The sequence below is a fragment of the Microtus oregoni genome, unplaced genomic scaffold (genome assembly GCF_018167655.1).
Source record: "Microtus oregoni isolate MIOR12 unplaced genomic scaffold, Mior012 000034F_ref0000314, whole genome shotgun sequence".
Lineage (NCBI taxonomy): Eukaryota > Metazoa > Chordata > Mammalia > Rodentia > Cricetidae > Microtus > Microtus oregoni.
In genome coordinates, this window is record NW_024543093.1 from 18,078,735 (window position 1) to 18,100,829 (window position 22,095).

The window sequence follows — 22,095 nt, forward strand, 5'->3', positions numbered from 1 at the left end:
GAAGGTCATCAGATCCCCTGGAAGTAGAATTACTATGGTTGTTCACATCAGTCTCAATTGACTGCTACTGACAGCCTGGAACAGCACATTGAGAAGAAATCTGAAACACCTATGGACTTTCTAACACAGACTATGTGAGTGATGAAGCCACGTGCAAGGTGGAAAGGAACCCCACAGTGCCTTCGAGTTTGCCGTATAGTTCTAAGGCCTTGGCCCTTACTATTTCTGGATGAACCATGCCTAGGTGCTTATTCCTATTTACAGAAAAGTTTTCGAGTTTTGATACCCTCGAGCCCTGGCTAGCATGTTTAGAACAGTTGCGGACCTGCTTATGGTAGTCCTACAGCGAAAAAGCAGCTCTCCTGAGACCCCCCAGCACAATCACTCCCGGAAAGCGGAACCCAGTTTTCTCACGCCCTACAAAACAAAGTCCAGGTTTACCACAAACCCCCAAAAAATGTTGCGATAACTGAAACGTGTGGATGGTGGCGCCTGTAGGATAGAGCTGCAAGTCTCTGCGTGTTTCCAAAGAGTCAGATGGATGCAAGCTCCCTGGTTCAGCTAAAGACCAACCTTCGATGCTGTCTGCTCTTCAGATGATGCCCAGAGAGAACTGACCTTGGACTTTCAAGGTCCAGAACTTCTATGATGTTGGGAAAGTGCGCATGACAGCAGGTCCTCATTTGTTTTCATAATAAGCAGTTTTCTTAGTGCTTTGACCTTTCTCCTTTTAATGAAACAAAGGTCTTGGTGATTTAAACAGCATAAATCTATTCAGACTATCTTAAGAAAACAAAAGGAAGAAATGACAGAGAGAGAAGGACAAGAGAGAGGCTGAAGCAGGGGCAGGAAAGGGAGAGAGACCGACTCTTGGTAGAAGGCCATATCTGTTTGCCCGAGTGTCTCTGAGGCCTTCACAGCTCCCTCCATCTCCCTCTGTGCTGTTGGTTTCAACTTTCAGAACTTCAGGAAGCAAGCTTGAATCTCTGGATCCTTGCTGTCTTTCAGTCAAGGAGACACTCTAACTTAGGGTTAGGGTCCTAGATCTAAATTCTTGAAAAACAGATTTAACTAGAACATATGTCCTCTCTAGGACCAGGAACAGCTATGAGAGATAGCTCACAGTGTACAATTATGCATCTACTGAATTAATTCGAAGATGTATTTGAAATGGCTATTCAGGGCAAAAGAAAAAGCATCAAAGTGTCCCTGCAGGTGTTCTTTAGCTTTCTGTATTGGAACCAAGGGGGCAGGATTGGCCCATCTCTTGAATCTAGTCTTGTAAGGAAGGCTGCTTATTCATCCTAGCCACCCAACAACAAAATAATCACACAGAAACTATGTTATTTAAATCTCTGCTTGGCTCATTAGCTCTAATTTCTTATTTGCTAACTTTTGCATCTTAATTTAACCCATTTCTATTAGTCTATGTATCACCATGAGGCTGTGGCTTACCAGAAAAAGTTCCAACGTCTGACTCTGGCAGGGTTACACGGCTTTTCTCTGACTCTGTCCTTTTTTTCTCCTAGCATTTAGTCCAGTCCTCTCTCCCTAGTTATGCTCCACCCCGCCCTGCTCTCCTATAGGCTCAAAGCAGTTCTTTATTCATTAATGGTAATACAGAACACAGAGGGAAATCCCACACCCACATCAGTCTAGTATGAAGATAAGGTACAAATTCATGAAGATGGTGAGAATATGAAAACCAAGTGGCGCTAAAATATGTGCATGAAAAAGACTAAAACAAATGCTTGAGAAAGTAGAGTTGCTTCCTATGCTGCCTTTCAAAGTGTGCTGCCCTGGATCAGTGACTACAAAGCCAGAAACTTATAAGAAACCCAGATGGAAAGAGGGACCTAAATTATCGCCCTCAATGGAACTGTGAGGATTCATAGCAGACTCCTGTGGTTCCATTAAACAGCAGACAGCCCCCGCTGACTACCAGCTAATCCTATACCTGTCCACTATACATTTCCCACAAAAGAGAGATTTTGAAGGAGTTCTCTCACTCAGGTAGGGTTCAGCCATAACTCAAGTGTGTTTCATATTAGGATTCAGAGAAATTCTAGAGTCTGTTCACTACTTCAGAAAACTCAAATCTTTAATATAGTAAAACAGACTGAAAAGTTGGGGATATTTGGTATGAAGTAATCCTGCAGAAGTGCTCCAAGCTCATTTTTTCAAGGTCACCTCATGAAGGAAAGTTCAGTCTCACAGCCCTGGACTGCTAACAGCCCTTTGCTTTCTTGTGCTTGACTGGCCTTCTAACACAGCTTGATATCAGACTTTGCTGTTCATGCCTCATGTGTGGTTGTTGTGTGTGTCTGTTTTAAAATTAGCCTTTTTGGGGGACTGGAGAGATGGCTCAGAGGTTAAGAGCATTGCCTACTCTTCCAAAGGTCCTGAGCTTAATTCCCAGGAACTACATGGTGGCTCACAACCATCTTTAATGATGTCTGGTGCCCTCTTCTGGCCTGCAGGCATACACACAGACAGAATATTGTATACATAATATGTAAATTTTTTTTTTAATTAGCCTTTTCTTGGACATTTTAGTCAACTGCTGCTTTTTTTTTTAATTAAACACAATACTGGAAGCAATGTCACATTACATCTAAGGACACATTTTGTCATCAAATGTTCTTTGGTAGCCTCTGCAACATTCCGTATGTGTATATGCCTAAACAGGCCACATGACTGCCAAAATCTACCGTCTTCCGTTTACTAAGTATGAGCTGAATGATTTACATGTGTTTTAAACATGCTTTCATGTGTTAGTTATCATAAAAATTGCTGAAGATACTTAGGTTCATGTTACTAGTGAACAAAGTAAGGCTAAGAGAAGTTAAATATTATACTAAGACAGTTAAGATAGTGGTATTAAGTGGTATCATTATGACTTTTTGAAAACTTATTATATTCCATGCACTGATAAATATTTACATGTTTATATCTTACTTATTTCTTATCAAAGGACTTAAAGTAAGTGAATATATTCTTAAGCATTTCCTGGAGCTTGTAAGGCTCACCTCAAATATAACAGGTGCTTGTTATTTCTTGACCAGCTTCCTTTATTGTTTTTTCCCACGCCAACCCATCTGGACTTCTTAGCAGTTGCTAAGATATCAGCAATTACTAATTCTAGCTCATCTGAAGAAGGTTCCTTCTCCTCCTCCAAACCTCGTTCCCAAGTTACTTCTCCCCAGTCAGCCAACACACACTTCTCTGAAGTCCTTTATTGTTCTGAAACTCTAGACGCTTTAAGTTTCAATATTAATGTGCTGTCTCTCTTGCATCACAGACCATTGCATTTATAAGTTTAGCAGGCATGGTTCCCTCTAGTTTTGAAAAGCTTGATGGCCCATGACAAAATTATTTGATTTTTGCTGGGACATAGATAGGAATCATGGACAACTGTAGGATTATATAAAAAGTTGTCCTCATGAAGCAACTCCTTGCTTAGATCTGCTTAATAAATAATTATAAATATGATAATAAATAATAATAAATTACCTTCCCTGTAATTCTAGTAATTGCTGTCATTATTGAATGATTGAGTGTCGAGAGTCAGGTTAAGAATTTATATGTGAAGAATTGTATCAACTAGGCAAGATGATCTAACATATAATATAATCAAGCCCATGATGCTACTTTTTCTTTTTTCTTTTTTTTGGTTGTTTGAGACAGGGTTTCTCTGTAGTTTGGAGCCTGTCCTGAAACTAGCGCTTGTAGATCAGGCTGACCTCGAACTCCTGCCTCTGCCTCCCGGATGCTACTTTTTTTTACATCAAGCCGCCATCTCTTCAAATTGGACAGTGTTGGGGTATGCACAGACCCACAAAATATATTGAGTTCTCTTATAGAACCACCCTTATTGCAAACATTTAAATAGTGATGGCTCAGCAGTTGAGATGCTTTTGTAGAAGACTCAAATATGCTTCCCAGAATCCAATTAGGGTTCATCCCTCATAACTACTTGTAACTCCAGCTATGTGTTTTCTTCTTTCTCTTTCCTAAGTGGTGTACAAGGGCCCCCCCCCCCACACACACACATTTTAAAGCTTTTTAAATTAAATATAAGTTATTAATCAAATCTCAGAAGTAATGATTTGATTGTGGCCACAGTATCCGGAAAAAGGCAGCATATTCAAACTTCTGCTCCTTCCCACACTTGTATGAGTGTAATTGATGGCTGAGGACAAGTCTGACTGCAGGCTCTAGGTCAAGCAGACATGGCATGCTCATTCTTTAATGATGCTTTCCTGTGCTCATCCACGATGTCTCTGTGTGAGGTCCAGCTATAACCCCTATGATACCCACGTTCACTGCACCGGACTCAACACCCACCTGTCTTGGGGCATTCCAGCTAGCTTCTTTCTTGCCCCCTTGTCTCTAATACTCCCAGCCGTCACTTTCACTCATCATGCCTAGAAACGTATCCATTCCTGGTGCTCGCTAGTTATTTAATGTTTTCTCAGTTTAATCCCTAGCAGTTCTGCCATTTCAAACTGCATGGAACACAAAGCAGGATTGCCAGGAAATAAAGGGGCTGCGTCTCATAATGGGGAGACGAGCACACACTCACTGTATCAGAAAGATCTCTTCATATCATATTCTTTTATCAGTTTTATTTTATTTGTACCGGTGTTTTGCCTGCATGTATATCTAGGTAGCAAATGCATGCCTGTGTCTTCAGAGACCAAAGGACTGGATCAGATGCCCTGGAACTGGAGTTACTGATGTTTGTGAACCACGGTGTCAGTGCTGGGAACCAAACCCAAGTCCTCTGTAAGAGCAGTCATTGCTCTTAACCACCTCTTCTTCGGGGCTGAGCCTCATCTCATGGTTTATACGCCCGATTAGTGAGCCATGACTGTGATCAGTGCTCTGGAGGCTGTGGCAGGAAGATAATATGTTCTAGGGTAATCTGCTCTACACACTCAGTGAAAAGTCATTAATTTTAAATGTCAGGAATACCATGTGATAAACTGAGACATGTCTTTCGCATAAAAATTTTAAACATGTGTCCCACCAATTCATTAGAAAATGATGAAAATTTCACTCCTGGTCATTAAATAAGAAATATTATTTTGATTCCCACTTTTCACATCCTTTCCCACCCTTTGTCTTACATATAACACATGTATTGTGTTTCTGACCTTAGTCTTCCTGAGGTACTATGGCAAAATTCTTACTTGTTCTATGTCTGTTGTATATGGTCCATAGTAGGCTAACATTTGCAGATTCACAAAAAGCAAGGTCAGCAAACAGAAAGCTTATGGTTGGCTTGTCAAACAGTCCTTAGCTGGTTTAACAGGCTATATCTCACTCTTCAGCTATTCCAATCTTCCATTTCCCCCAGCCTTCAGAGTAAAGTTTTTACCTCCGTGTCTTTGAGAGTGAATCCTTTCTCATACATATTGCATATTCAACACATAAAGTCCTTAGAGATACTATAACATACAGCATTGTGTGGTAATTATATTGAAAATATTCTATCTTTCACCGTGAAAGAAATTTCCTTTTAGTTAAAAAAATATACAAAAATCTTCTAATGCTTAAGAAAAAAATACTTTATTTAACTCAGTAACTCTCATAATATTTTAGAATCTCTTTAGTAATGCCTGTAAACCATGTATAATGCTTTACCCATTGTTCTATACTGCTCTATGATTTCAAACTCTCTGGAAAACAAGTGATGAATGCAACTTTTTATCCTGTATGTCAAGGTAGCCTAAGTCTCATTTTTTGATGTGTATTAAACAGGCCATCATTACAGGGAATAGAAGTTCTTTTAAACTTAATACAGTAGGAGACACACCCACCTCAAATAAATTTTCATTGATTTTGAAATGAGAAGCTTAAATTACTTAAAATAAAAAATTTTAAAGACAAAGTATTATATGCAATAACATAACCTTTCAGGAAAATAGCAGATTTGCATAAGTCCTGTAACTGACCTTATACATGTAAGTCTTCATTTATTACCAGAAGTCATTTTCAGTACTACTTATTTTTCTCGTATCATTCAGAATATTTTAGTAAAATAGTAAAGAAAGAAGTAGCCTTGGAGGCAGGTCTCAAGTGTGAGCCTCATCCTCCTGATGCTGGAAGTCTTACTTGTGCTGACCCAGTGTGTGCCTCTTTTGCTAACTTAACCTTAGCGTCTGGGTGCTCTGCAGAGCCTGGTAGAATCAAAGTCACTCTTCTGCTCAGTGAGAATCCATATGCAAATCCTAACAAAGTTTGTGGTTTAGCAAACCCTTCTGCAGTTCCAGTGGGCATGACACATGAAAGGAAAACAAAAACATAATTGTGACAGAATTGTCCACTGTGAAGAGTATTGATTACGGGTATGGAGGCTTGCTGCCATTTAGCTGGGGACAAAAGAAAACGTTGAAAAAATTTTCCACCTGATCTTTTCTTAAAAAGCCAAATGTCAAATTTAAATTTTGAAGCCACAAGATGAAGTTGGCTTGACATGGATTTAGTTGCCTGAAGTCATAGCCCACCTGCCAGTGTTACTGACGTAGAGTAGATTTAAGAGAAGATGGATTACCTCACGCACCTCCATAGCAGTTCCCTGTAAGTCTCCATTCAGCATACCACCAGGTTTTCCTCAGTTTGCTGGCAAACACATAAACAAATCAGTCTTCATGTTACAGGGCTCAGAATCCTCCTTTAAAAACAAACATTCTTCTATAGACAGTTTTCCTCAAAAGTCCAGCTAGAAAATAATGTCATATTGGAAATCATGTTCCAGTCTTTCCATAAAATAAGGGAAAATATTGGCTTTCAGCATCTGACTGTAGGAAAGCTGTGTGTTGGGGTCTGAACTCAAACCTTGGTGAATTGCCCACCTTTATTTTGAAGATATTAGTATTAATCCATGGCAGGGAGAGTTGCAGGGTTCTAATGCTCCCTCTGTGAACAACAGTTGAGAAGTGGCCTCTGCATCTAAACTTCAAATGTTTGCATTATAAAAATGTGGACCACTGGTCAAGAGTCTGATACCAAGTTGTCACAATTATGGCAGAAAACGGACTGGCTTTTCTTCAGAGATTTCTGAGCTTGCAGATGCATCTCTGTGTCCTGAGAATCTGGGGCTCCACTAACACCACAGTTACTTTTCTCAATTGGCTATAACTTTCTAAAATTTCCTGCACTTTGTAGTCATGGGCCTTTTGCCTTTGGAGTGCACACTGTATAAGCCAGGGTAGATTAACTGAAATAATCAGTTTCAGAAGACAGGACTTTCAGTGTGATTCCCTTATTTTCTGGCATCACTGTCCTGCACGACAGGACCTTTGCAGCGTCTCTAGCATCTGTTCATGATGACCTTTCCTCACAGGTAGCTTGCTAGGCAGTACAAATAAAACAGTGCTTATACAAGTGTTTTTAAACCTTAGTGTATTTCACTGATGCCAGTTATTGTTATAATATAATAATCAAGACTGAGATTTCTTCCCCATATTTTTTCAATGCTGGAAATGATTCTAGAGTCAAATGAAAACTAGGCAAACCTTTCTCACCATGTATGACCCACCCTTTTTTCCCAGTTTTGATCATAGCAATGCCATTGCCAGTGAGCAATGACTCAAGAAGAAAGGAGGTCTTGTTCACACAGACAAGATTCTCATGTTTAAATTTGCTTTCTTCTGCTTTTTAGGAAATGTATAGGTGCTATTGTTGTTGTTGCTCTTGTTTGTACTTTAGCTAAAACAATATGTTGTCATGTATGGAAGGAAAGTGTCAGGTCGGAACACCTGGAACCAGCAGAGTAGCCAAGAAAAGGTATTTTGATTAGAGAAGGTCTCTGTTCCTAGCCATTATTGGGTGTTGGCTCAAAAGCAAGCCAGCATGAAGGGAGACACACAGACACAAGCATGAAGTGCTGATGGGAGTTATTGAACGTACTGAACAGAGATGGGGATCCACAACCAAAACTGCCTTGGCTGTATTCTACATGGAAGTAAATGTATCCTTTGCTCTATGATAACAGCAGGACCACAGAAGAGATGGGTCTGTAAAGAGCAAAGTGTCCATAACATAATCTATGATATGGAGGCTTCATGAGTGAGGCTATGTTTGCATATGACAGAGCCCAGGGTGTGACTGGACATTCAGGAAGCCCATGTAGAGGGTCAGGACAGGATCAAACTAGTTCCCTGCAAGAGTTTCACAGTTATTTTATCTTCAGAACAAAACAAAGTATCCTCATTATCACACACTGATCCGTCAAACTGCTTCAGTATTCTTAACTCATCCCTCTATCTCTCACTACAAATAAATGCAGTGTATGTTAACTAAAACTACTCATGAATTCCTCTAACAAATTACTCTATCAAACAGAAAAGAGTGTTCGTTGCACTACATTTTCCTAATGGGCTTTCTGGCTTAATCTCTGTGATCAGTAAAGAGATCAGTAAAAGAGACATCCTCTTTATTAACTTACTCCATGATTCTCAGAGGAAGGGAGCCAGACACATACAAATGGTATAACAATACAGCTGCTGCTATGCTTTCTTATTTGAATGATTTTTTTTAATTAAATCTGAACTATTCATTATATAAGCATTAAATGAGTCAACAAATAATGACTGAGCCCTACTAAGTGAAAGTGAGATTTTAAAAGAACCAATATCTCTTGAATATTTATAATTTAAGTAGAAAGAAGAGATCTACCTGCAAAACACCAAGAACAACAATTTTCAGAAAAAAAGATACAAAATTGTGTCAGGATTTAAAGAACATACTTATTTAAGGCTGAAACATAGATGGATATATTATCAAGGTGGAATTTGAGTTGAACACTTAAAACTGAAAAATTCTTATAATGAACCATTGGTAGAAGCAAGACATTCATAAGGAAAGTAATATGCACTGCGAACTTTAATGGAATGCCAAGAAAACACAAGATTAGAGAAATGAAGGTAACTGAAGGTAACTGAAGATCAAAATGACACAGTCTCAGTCATCTGTCTGGAAAAATTGTTGGGAATAACTTGCTTAAAGTTTAGCAAAAGATTTCACATTAGGATCCTTCCAATTTAGATTGCAGAGGGAACAAGATATTGGATAAACCAGGACGCTCTGGGATGCCAGTAGGGTAGCTCAAATGGTAAAGGTGCTTGCCAAGCAAGCTTGATGATCTAAATGTAATCCTCAGAACCTATCTTAAGGCAAAATGAAAAAAAAAAAACAATTCTATAGATTTGTTTTTCCAAATCTACATGCTTTGGTAAGTCCACATCTACACACACACACACACACACACACACACACACACACACACACGCACAGGGAGGGGGGGGGAAGAGAGGGACAGAGAGAGAGAGAGGGAAAGAGAGAGAGAGAGAGAATGGTATATTAACAACAACAATAACTTAAAAAAAAAAACATAGGAAGGTTGACGTGGGGTCAACAAGGTGGATAGATGAAGGTGGAGTTACCAGATAATGAATTGTTGCAAGAGAAAAGACACACACACACACACACACACATACACACACAAACACACACGTCAGCAAGAGCTAGAATTGAGAGTGAAAATGGAGGGACCAATGTCAGAGGAGTTGACAAGGTTAAGTCACTAGTCTGAAGGCATGAAGTACAAAATAGAACTAAGGAATCATTTGGGAATTTTTGCCGGGGTGGAAGAGAGACTAGCAATCAAATTCTTATAAAGCAAGTCTTCAGTGTTTACTTTTCCGGTCAGGGGCACAATTACGTTTTGGAACCTCTAAGTTCAAGGAAAGTTTACACATAAGATTTTACAAGTGTTTCTTATGAAATCTACTCTAGACTGCTATAGAATTAGACCATTCATGTATCAAAGCCGATGAAGGTATTGGCAGTTGAAGGGTATCTATTCAACCAGACAGTTATCCATCTGACTTCCCTTTAGCAAAGAATTTCTAAAGTTGATTTAAGTATTTTTCACTGGGATCTGTTAAAGACATGGATATTACATCTCTTAATGAAGTATCTTTTTGAATTGTTCTTCTGGATGAAATATTGCATGTCTGGCATACTTTGATGATTCTGGGTATATGAGGCTTATTGTACTTATGCAGATGTATCTTCCAAAAGCTCAGATTCATTTGAGAAATATCTGCTGCCTATGCTTTATCTTTTAATAATTTGATATATGTTCTTTAAAACAGTTATAGGAAAGATTAAATTGATATTCTTTTCATTAAAAAATCAATACATGAGCATTTATTTTTCAAATATCACAGGTGATTTTCTTCCAACAGAATACCCCTTTCAGACACTCAGATATGATTTCTTGCCCCCAAAATACTTTTCTTGACATACATAGAAGATATAGGACCTACAAGCATTCCTTTTTGATGGGACAAGAAAAGATTAAAATTAATGATATAGACATGTTTAAAATCAGAGGTTGATTTTCCCTGAGGAGAGGAATGGCAGGCACCCTGCTTGTAGATCAGGCTCAGGAAGCAGTCAGTATGGGCATATGCAGTCACTTTTATCAATGAATCACAAGAAATGATGGAAAAGTTAGAGTACCCTGAATCTAGAATTAGATTTTTCTCCAATGTAGCCATAGGAAAATGAGAGTAGATGAGTTCAATTCTCCCCCAAAGGACAATTTGGAAGCCTGTCTTTTTCAAGTCGTAGTTATTCACATCTTCATAGATAAAGCATGTGCCATTTAGTGCATGTTTTTTTGAGTTAAAATAAAAGTGAGACTACTCAAGAGGTAGAGCAAAGTACATATGAATAAACAGAAAAGCTGAGTCAAAACACTAATTACAACTTGACACTTACATTCTGCTACTGTGAGGCCAAACTGGGACACTGATCTAATTGCCTTCTGCTCCCGGTTTTCATAGAGAAAGAAAACCACTTCCACAATTTCTTTTCTTGGGTTGGAGATCCCCAAATGATTCCAACTTTAACTCCTAGTCTCTGAGCCTATTTTATATCCCTGGACCCCTTAGAATACACTTGTGTTCAAATACCACATTGTAATATCAAATACAAGTCCATCTCTCCCCACATCATATGCCAATTCCACTAGACTGTCCGGCCTCTCCATTCTCCCACATATTGTTTGAAATATTTTTCAGCCAATAGTCAGAAGATCCATCATATCCTATTGTTTTTCCACTCAGACATCTTCCTTTGACCTTTAATATATAACATTATTGATATCATTTAGTAAATAGTTGAATATTTAGTCATAGTTGAATATTCTTTTTTCCATCCCTACCTTCATACCTGTTTTTTGTTCTCTCTCTCTCTCTCTCTCTCTCTCTCTCTCACACACACACACACACACACACACACACACACACACACACACCATGGTCACTTTGTCTCAAGAGTGAAACTTGCTGCACCCAAGGCCTTGCATCTATATTTATGTCCTTGTAAAGTAATATTTCTTATTCCTTCTGATCTCAGCTCTTCCATCAGGGTTTGAAATACAAAGTTCACAAAAATCTTTTTATTTCTCTCATTTCCTAAAAAGCATTTAGTCTGAACATAAAATTGACTCTTGGCCTTCATTTTGTGTTTACTTGTTTTCCATCTGTTGATGTGTCTAAATTAGAAGATATTTATCAAGCAAAATTCATTATTATTTTTTATCAGGTTTTGGATTCCTTCTGAATTCCCAGGGCAATCAGCATATAATGAGGAACGTGCCTTCTACTTTAATGATGTGGGATGTCCCTCTGTTGCTTTTATTCGTTGATGAATAAAACATTTTGGGCCAATGACACTAGTGTATTCCAAGCTAGCCCTTACATGTTGAATTTATCCATTTCTAGTAATCTGTGTATTGACATGAGGCTGTGGCTTACCAGAAGGGTTCTGGATCTTTCTTCTTCAGCAGCTACATGGCATCTCTTTGACCCTGCCTTCGCTCTCTCTCTCTCTCTCTCTCTCTCTCTCTCTCTCTCTCTCTCCCTCTCTCTCTCTCTCTCTCATGTATGAGAGAGAGCATATATATATATATGTTCTGCTTTCTAATCTGGTTTTACTCTGCTAAGTCATTGGCCCAAACAGCTTCATTCATCAATCATTAAAAACAACACACATATAGAGAAAGACATCCCACATCATCTCTTCTTTTCTGTCTAATTAAAAGGGAAGGTTTTAACCTTAACATAGTAAAATTATATATATAATAGTTATCAAGCAATAATTATAGCTATAATATTTAGTCTATTTCTTTGTGAGTCTAAAGTTTTATATCTAATTTATCTTTTATCTTAACTAAGTAAAACTATAATTACAATTATCTAGGCTTCAACAACATCAAAGACCCCAGAAGGATACAATATTAATCAAGCAACTTCCAAAACTCTAGAATTGACAGAGACATCAAATTACCTGGGCAGTCACACAAAGTTCTTCTGTAACATTGGAGCATCCATCCTGAACATACAGACCCATAGTATGTGACAGACTTTCCCATGAAGCAGGAAATTTGAAGATCTGTATTGCTTTATACTGACAAAGTTTGTCAGTTTATTTCTTCTGTGTCCTGCAGAATGTATGTCAGCTTTTTTTTTTCCCATGAGGCAGAAATCCTGAATGGCCACCTCACCTTCTTAAGGCAAGTTCAGCAGTCACTTTTCTATGGGTCCTGCATGTCCAGTTCATGCAGCATACCAATGCAGTCCAGGCAAGAGCAGTTTCTTACCCAGATAGCTAGCAAACTTCATAAAGAACCTCTTCAATGCCCATCATTCTCTTGAAGTAGATTGGTACTGACAGGAGCAGATGTGTCTCATTGTCAAGAAAGGTTCTAGTTTCTTACAACATTTTAAATGCCATATTCTGTAGGTCTTTGAAAGGGTTGAAGAATACCTATCCATTTGAAATATATCTCTGTACATCTAGAAAGCCTAACTAACCTGACTACAAGTTTGACTATCATAAATTACTATCTATAATCTATATTTCCTAATTATACATTACATTTTTAAATTGGTTGTATAAACATAATACCTTAAACAAGAGCAAAAATACATAAGCCCAGTGTAACAAACTGACCTTAAATTTCTCTCAATAGAACAAAGTCCATATCAATGCAAAATATTCATCTCTATAGCATATCCCCCTTTAAATGAAAGCAAACATTTACAAACAATTATTTTGGGAATTTGGGTATAGTTTTTTTCAACCTGCTTCCTGCTGTTTGTTGGGAGAAGTATTTTTAAGATTCATGGAAACCTTTTGGGGTGTCTTGTTCCATCAAACCACATTATCCTGGAAAGAATCCACAGGTTCCCATCATCTGTGGAAACAAATCTTAATCTCTTTTCTAGAGCAGCATATCCTTAGACCCAAAGGTTTTGAAGGGAAGATACCTTTATGTTGGTTTAGTTTAGCAGCCCCCAGAATTAAATATCTCTCTGCAGTCAAAAAATTCAAGAAAACACAGTAATATACGTAATCCAGACTCTCTGTGTATATTTCATCTTTATGTAGCTTATTTTTCTTTGCTCCTTTAATCTATGACTGTGTATTGTTCAGTATTACTCTTATTGTCTCTTTAAAGACATTGTTTTTTTAACTATTTATTTCTTTTTATAACTGTCTATACTCTTTTTCTTCTCTCTCCAAAGCCTATATACATTTTTAAACACACTGTGACTTGTTCAGAAGTTTATTTTTGTCTGAATTTTTCTTTATTGTGTGTGTATCTATAATCATTTTCTGACCAGGAATTCTTTTTTGTTTTTATTTTAAGAAGGCATGACTAGGATCAACTTTATGGCTCTGCCTGTTTGCTCTGAGCAGTCCAACATGGTGGAGGCCTGTTTATGGCCTCTGTGATCCATACACATCACCCCAGCTTCAGCAGCTCTATGGCAACTTTAAACAGTTTGCAACATGCTGCCCACAGAACCCATTTCAGTGTAGGACCTCCCCAAAAAGCCAGAGCCATTCCATGATACCAGCATGAAACAGGAAGCTGACTTTTAAAGAACCCATGTAGGTTGTTTTTGTTTTTTTTTTTGTTTTGTTTTGTTTTGTTTTTTTTCTGCTAATGCTGAGTCAAGAAGCCTTTACTTAAAAGGAGCCATGCTGATGCTTGCAGCTAGCAAACATAGTCTATCTGAAAAAAAAAAATGCTACCACCAAAAAGCCATGCTTAACTCTGTTCTTTTGTGTCTAAAATTCCTTCTGAAGCTCTCTCAGGTTTTATGTGAATGTCATTGGCCCACATTGATGCCATTTTGTAGAGAGCCTGCTTCCTGACCACCCAGACGAGAAAAATCACACAGAAACTGTATTTATTACAACACTGCTGACCAATAACTCTCATGTATTCCTAGGTAGCTAGCTCTTACATCTTGAAATTAACACATTTCTATTAATCTATGTACTGCCATGAAGCCTTGCCTTACTAGAAAGGTTCTGGATCCTTCTCCTTCGGTAGCTACATGGCATCTCTTTGATCCCACTTACTCTCTCTCTCTCTTTCTCCATTCTGATTTCCTGCCTGGGTTTACTCTACTCAGCCATCAGCTCAAATGGCTTTATTCATTAACCAGTAGAAGCAACACATATACAGAAGGACATTCCAAATCACCTTACCTAAACCTAATCAGCCCTATAGTCAATCAGGTGCAGAGTACATGATATGTACTAAATACACTGAGGTGTTCTCTGTTACCCCCATGGTCTTCTAAGGTAGGCATTATTAATTCCACTCGACAGAGGAACAAACTTGCTATCAAAGATGTAAGGGAATTTAAGGAGCTTATACTATGGACATCAATGAGTGACAGGGTTGGAGCATCTAGTCAGAAATAAGCACAAAGCTTGCCCATGACTCCTTACTCAAGCCTGTGCAGTTGCTGGGGAATAGTTGCTTATCTCTGGCTATCATGAGAGGGTATCGTTGAGAGCTGCTTAAGTGTTTCTGTGTTTATGGTTCTTGATATTATAGTACTGATGATAATATATATATATATTACATAATATATATAGTAGGATATATATATATACATATATAGGATAGTATTGAAATTTAAGAATTTTACCCTACCTCTCATTTTTTTAACTTGACTACATGATACATGTTTGCCACAATATTTGCTAAAAATATTCCAACTCTACCTTTTCCTCCATGTGGCTCACTTGAAGGACAGGAGTAAACACATCCAGTCATTCTAATGGAATAGGAGAAAGGCAACCGGTGAGATTCAACTATATAGGAAACTTGGCTTTTAATGGATGTCCATCCAGGCATATTCACACATAGGGTCATTAAAAAGCAGATCCTCCTACTTATGCACAGGACATTTACCTGCAAAGACTCATTAGTGCTAATGGGTCATTTCCCTTCCATCTCACCAAGGACCAAAAGGATATGATACATCTTTGATGAGGTGGTAATGGTACACAAGCCTGAGTCCACTTAAGCATTTCCTTTGTTATCTTCATAGGGAAACCCTATTAGGGGACTTTAAGACCACTCTTTAGTATATGAAGTTTATAAAGAAGCACTAAGTCAAGGGAGGATGGGCTGTGGGGAGCTAAGTGCAGCTTCAGTAATGAAAGTGAAAATGAGCCCTAGGGTTATAAACACAGACCCATCCACCTCAGGAAGCTTGAGGTTCTTATCAGATCCCTCATTGTTTGATGTAACATTTTCTGTTCTTTAGGGACATGGAGGGGGCGGGGGAGGGAGGAGTCTTGACTTCTCTTCCACAAGCTATTAAAAGACGTCAGGCAAATAAGCTTACTAATTAGGAAACAGGGCTTGTGATAGGAAGTAGAAAGGAGAAGAAAGTATGCTCTCTTTAAAATCTCTGCCACGCCTTACCATTTTTCCCCCTCTTGCCTTTTTATTTTCCTAAGTGATCTCCACCTATTGGGTGTCTAATTATATTTACTGGTTGTCCACAATGCTCAGGTAATACAATAGATTTTAAAACAAACACTGAATAGCCTCCAGGAAGTTGGAATCTGAAAGAAGTGTGGCTATCAAATGTCCAGCATAGCTTGTATAAATTTTCATCTTAAGTTCTATATCTAAACCACTTAATGGTAGTAATAAGAATTTTATTCAGTCCTGCCCTGTTATCTAATACTATGTCTTTAGTCCTAAGAAAGAATTGAAGCACCCCCAAAGAATTTAGTTCAGGAAATAAGTGTAGGGAGCACATCTTTGATTGACATTAGACCCATTGGAGTATAAATCTCAGCCCATACACTTGACTGTTCAAGCAAGCAACTTTTCTAAGATTTTTCCAATCTACCTTGATTCCTATTTTGAGCTGTAATTCTTTGAGTTAATGAAACTGAAAATTTGAGGAATTATTGTTTCGTTATCTCCCTGAAGTCATGTCTAAATTACAGAGTTGGCTATCACTGTACCTATCTTTTGGAAAGTAGAGAGATAAAGCAGAAGCCTGTGAGTCACTTTCAAATAGTGTATGGTTTCCATGCAGGCACCTACTGAACCTTTATCCAGGCATCATGTCTTTTGATGGGACCTACCCAGGTCAGACTTGGTCTGCTATTTCTAGGTCATTGGAAATTGTGCCATTGCTCCCACAACAAGGCAGAGAATGGAAAGTTCCATGAAGCAGTATATACTTTCAGAAAGCTAATTCTATCATGAAAGTATCCATCCACAAGGATCTTACTGTTGTCTCTGGGTTCTCCTGAGGAAACATGGCAATCTCCATTACTCTTGTAAATCTACCTGCAGTGTTGATACCCAAGCAGGATCAGCTCTTAAATAAGAGAGCTGTGCTTTCCTTTTGACAGTCAGCAATAGCTGTGCTTATGGGATTATGTTTCTATAACTCCTATTGCCCAGTTGCAGTATAAGAAAGTTTTACTTGCCTTATGTAAGTGTGTGTGTGTGTGTATATATATATATATATATATATATATATATATATATATTCCTCACATTCCTAGAAGAATCTAGGTTTTGAAAACTCAAATGCAGAAAGCTAATTTTATATCTTTGATTTATGACTCATGTCCTTTCTGAGGCAACTAAAACACAATGATTTTAAATTTAAATGAGTGGAAAGACAAAGGAGATAATGGAAATATGGAGGAAAATAATCAAATAATGTTACAAAAATAGTATCCTATGATAAACACCAATCTATCCTTAAACAACAATGTCGGTGATTTATCAAATGCTATTTAAAAGATGGGGGAGAAATACAACCAGTACTTTCTGCACAAATTATAAGACATTGGTGCACACTGTTGCAATGGGAAAAGTTTTATTAGGTAGAGCAAGGGGCAAAATTTATCAATTTTTTTTAATTTATTAAATTTTTATAAAAGAATACCAATCCAAATTCCTCTCCCTCCCTTTCTCTCATTACCTCCAAACACCCTTCCACCCCACCCCCATCTAATCCTCAGAGAGAGTATGGCGCATTGATTTGTGGAAGGTCCAAGGCCCTCCCTACTATATCTAGGCTGAGCAAGGTATACATCCAAAGAGAATAGGATTCCAAAAAGCCAGTACATGCAGTAAGGATAAATCCTGATGCCATTGCCAGTGGCCCCTCAGTCTGCCCCAGCCATGCAACTGTCAACCATTTTCAGAGGGACTAGTTTGTTCCTTCCCAGTCTGACTGGAGTTGGTGAGCTCCCATTAGCTCAGGTAAACTGTTTCAGTGGGCAAACCCTTCATTGTCATGACCTCTTTGTTCATATTCTCATTCCTTCTACTCTTTAACTGAACCTTGGGAAATGATTTCTCAATTCTTGGGGCTGCATGATATTGATAAAGCTACATAATTTTATTTTCAATATTTTCACCAACACAGTCCAGTAGTGTCAGATTTGGGGCTTTAGGGCTTAGTTTTCCTCTGTTTACAATCTAATAGATTAGTTTATTACTGTTCCATGAACAGTGGTAGAGGACATGAATGATCTGGCTTGAAGGCCAAGGACTTCACTGCTCACAGTTCAACAAATGCTGTGGACATCAGTTCTTGCTCTCAATCTCACATAGACAACAGAGCAGATCAGATTAGTATTAGGAATTCAGACATTTTCTTTTATACTGGTAAAACTATTCTGAGTGACACGAAGTTAGAATGGTTAAAGTGAGAGAGATTTTATGGGGAGATAAGTGAGAGAAGTAATTGACATGGATGTCAGTAGAGTTTATTGTCTGAAGTCACAATTACAGAATTCTGAGGTCACCTCCTTTTGCTATGTATTGAATTCATTAATTACATCTACTGGATGCCATCCAGTCACTGTGAATAGTCTACAGACAGAAGAAAACAGGGATTCCAATAGTGTTTATAAAATCTACAAAACCTAAGCTGAGGTTGTAGACAGCAAAACTAAGCAATTTGTTTCATTTGAAACTGAAGGAAAACAAATTAATAACTTCTTTGAGAATCACAAAGCAGCACAGAGCTAAAAGTGGTGTTGTTTGTAACCTAGTAGAGAATGTGTGAAGGATTACATAAACTTCTCTACTCCCATATCCACCCTTCCTTTATCCCAACCATTCCATTTCCCCAAGCTCCCCCCATCCTCCCCTTCTCATGTTTCTCACCCCATTTCCCCTTACCCCCATCCCACCTCACCCTCAAGTTCCCAGTTTTTGCCCGGCAATCTTGTCTACTTCCCATATCCAGATGGATGACTATATGTTTTTCTTTGGGTTCACCTTCTTATTTAGCTTCTTTAGAATCACAAATTATAGGCTCAATGCCCTTTATTTATGGCTAGAAACCAATTATGGGAGCCTAGCCTTCCTGGATATGGATAGAAGTGGGAGGACCTTGGACTTCCCGCAGGGCAAGGAATCTGGACTGCTCTTCAGTCTCCAGAGGGAGGGGGAATAGAGTGGGGGAGGGGGAGAGGAGTGAGGGGAGGGGGAGGGGAGTGGGGGGCAAGGGAAATGGGAAATGGGAAATGGGGAGGAGGTGGAAATTTTTTTCACCAACTAAAAAAATAAAAAAAAAAAGAATTACATAAGTCAGACTATAAAAGGCTTGAGTCAGTGAAGAAGATACTCAAGAAAAGAGGATCAGACAGAAAACTCCAACTGGTCAAAATACAGAGCACTAATGATTGCGGGATGCTGAGCCCCAAATAATATAGTTCTAGCACAATTCTTCTACCTAATGCTCGAACAACACTGAGAAAGAGGGGGCAGGAGAGCCAGAGAACCAGGGAAGGTGCTTTGAGATTGTGTCTCCTAAAAAACAACTGGGAAGCTAATCCCATGATACCTCAATGATATGGCTGCCTAAGTAAGACCTGAATAACTATAGCACTAATAGAAATGCCTAAATGGAAAGCAGAAATCTCCCGGGACGCACCATAGGAAAGACAAGTATGCTGAGCAGGAGAAATAGACTGGCCCAGGGATGAGTCGCCTGACTTAGCTAGTACTTACTGTTCAGGTCTGAGATCATGTACATAGCATGTAAGACTGCAGGAATGAGCAAGTTGTAGTTATGTTTTCAGGACTCTGTGTGTGTGTGTGTGTGTGTGTGTGTGTGTGTGTGTGTGTGTAACAGTAGCAACTGAAAAAAAAAGAGGCCATGATGTCAAGAGGGAACAGTGGGATACATAAGAGAGTATTTATGAAATTACATTTTAATTTCAAAAATAAGAAAACAAACAGCAAGCAAACAAAGATAGTGTAGAATGTGACTCTAATCAGTTCAGCCCTACAGCTTCTTGTTCACTAAAAGACCAGAGCCCTGTGGATAAGGTTTATTTGATAGTAATGCCCCAGTTTTTTGTTGTTGTTTTTTTGTTTGTTTGGTTGGTTGGTTGGTTTTTGTTTTTTTGTCTGTTACACACTCTCACTCTGGCAGGGTTTCCCTACACGTCACATCTTTTGTTCCTAGAGCAATGCAAGAAAAGGTTTTACTCTTCTCATTTTGGAAAATGGGCTTACTAATAATTTGAGAAACTGCCCTATAGAGTTACTAAATAATTAGACTGAATTTCTGTAAGTGATTACTTCTTCCCTTGGCTATGCTCTTTTTATCTGATGGCACCTTAGTGAATCCATAGACTGTTTTTGATAGCAGCATCTAGAAAAATTTCAGGTGCTAACATATTGTTCAAATGTTGCATTAATTTGTACTTTTAAGAAAATAGCAGGTCATAGAGTTGCTTCATTGATTTAATCTAAAATAAACGTCATCTCTTTTGTTTTCTCATCATGCTGAGTATTCAAAATTGATGCTACGATCCTTTTGTGACAGTTAAATTGTTCTTTCCATAGGTGACTTGTATATCGGAGGAGTGGCTAAGGAAACATACAAATCCTTGCCAAAACTGGTCCACGCCAAAGAAGGCTTTCAAGGTTGCCTGGCATCTGTGGACTTAAATGGTCGGCTTCCAGATCTCATCTCTGATGCTCTCTTCTGCAACGGGCAAATTGAGAGAGGATGTGAAGGTATTACATCTCTGTCATTACACTATGCAATTCTAATAACAAGTCATACTAATAAGCAAAATCTGCTAACTGGTAGCATTTTCACTTGGAACTTAGAAATCTTTATTCATGTTTTAAAATATTTTATCCCATAAATCTTAAATTTTCTGGATTATTTGCAAGAATGCACTAAGGCCCAACTATAACTACTATGAACTAAGGACCTATAACTATGGACCTTGTAATTTATCTTCTTAGCGGACTATAGTTCAGTTAAGTAGCATATTAATTAGTTCTATAATGTTTGTATAATAGCATCAGTTAGCCTCTTAAAATAGAAAACAATTTATTCCAGTAATTATAATATAGCCCATTTTTCAAGCTTTACATTTAATCGGATAAAAAAATGATAGTAGGGCTCAGATTCCCATCCTGATTTGTGTGTATCTGATAACAAGCAATATGTTTTCTATTTTGTCAAAAATGGGTTTCTTATATTGACTAGGGCTAATGTGCAATTCCTGGACTGCCTCAATTCTTTCACATTCTTTTCTGCCTTCTCTCAGATCAAGAGCTACAGCACTAGGTTTTTATCACTACTTCATTTTAGATAATTTCTCACTTCAACACCTCAAAGTTTTTGAGCCAGTTCTTTTTCTAAAATGTAATTCAGTCACATTATCAAGAACTGTATGGCTCTGGGCATGTTACCGTCACTGTTTCTTCTTTAAGTTCAACATAGATTGCTCCAACTTGAAATTTTAGATTTATAAGGATTTTTTTATAAGAAGAAAGGAAGATGAAAATGTGATACCAATGCTTTGGGAGATTATGAATAACTTCTTCTCAGTCAGAACAATGTCATTATATTTAGCCATTACCTAAATCTATGGAATTTTTAATTTGAAATCCCATTTTTTCCATTTCTGAAATATCCATTTCTTTGAAAATTTAACTTACATTCAAGTTGTTTAAATAATAAAAGAGAGGAAGAATATTAATGGAAGGCTTTTGTGAATTCATTTTTAATTTAATCACCATATTTATTTATTTGTTTAAAATTTTGACGTGCCAATTGTTATGTGGTTTCTCATACTGCTTATTTTGTAAAGGAAACAAAATTATTAGGCAAATACCTTTTCTCTAGTAGGAGAATACAAAATGTGAGTTATCATTTGTTCTTTAGAAATGGTCTAATAAATGAAACTAGGTCATTTATTTATATTTTAAGGGAAATGTTCCATGGTTTTAGACACTGCTTTTCAGAAGTTAGCTTTGCTACAGGTTGTATGGCAGGTGCTTTCTGAAAGAGACATTGGCAGCTCAGTAACTACCAGATGAGAAGAAGACACAAACACAAAGGACTACCACACATTTTGTGAGTGAAGGGTAGAAGGAAGGTTAATGGGAGCAAAAGATTGCAGAAGTACCTCTTACTCTTCTTTCCCAACCTAATCTAGTAGGCAATTTGTTAAGGATACTTAATTATAGGTTTTTCTTCCTGTAGTAACAGGCCGCTAGTTTCTCCTGGCTGCCTAGAACTGAAATAATCACACAGAAACTATATTAATTAAATCACTGCTTGGCCCATTAGCTCTAGCTTCTTATTGGCTAACTGTTACTTTTATATTAACCCATCTCCATTAATCTGGGTATCACCACGTACCTGTGGCTTACTGGCTAAAGTTCCATCTAGCTCCAGT

At 38.0% G+C, this 22,095-nt stretch overlaps 1 protein-coding gene across 25 annotated transcripts in view; it reads left to right on the top strand.

The window, feature by feature from the left end:
* Positions 1-22,095, top strand: part of Nrxn1 (neurexin 1) — a 1,082,053-nt gene that overhangs the window by 514,166 nt on the left and 545,792 nt on the right. For all 25 annotated transcript variants that reach the window (XM_041630237.1, XM_041630235.1, XM_041630239.1 and 22 more), the window contains one exon: positions 20,240-20,413. In XM_041630237.1, coding sequence (XP_041486171.1) covers positions 20,240-20,413 — 174 coding nt within the window. The remainder of the gene's footprint in view (positions 1-20,239; positions 20,414-22,095) is intronic.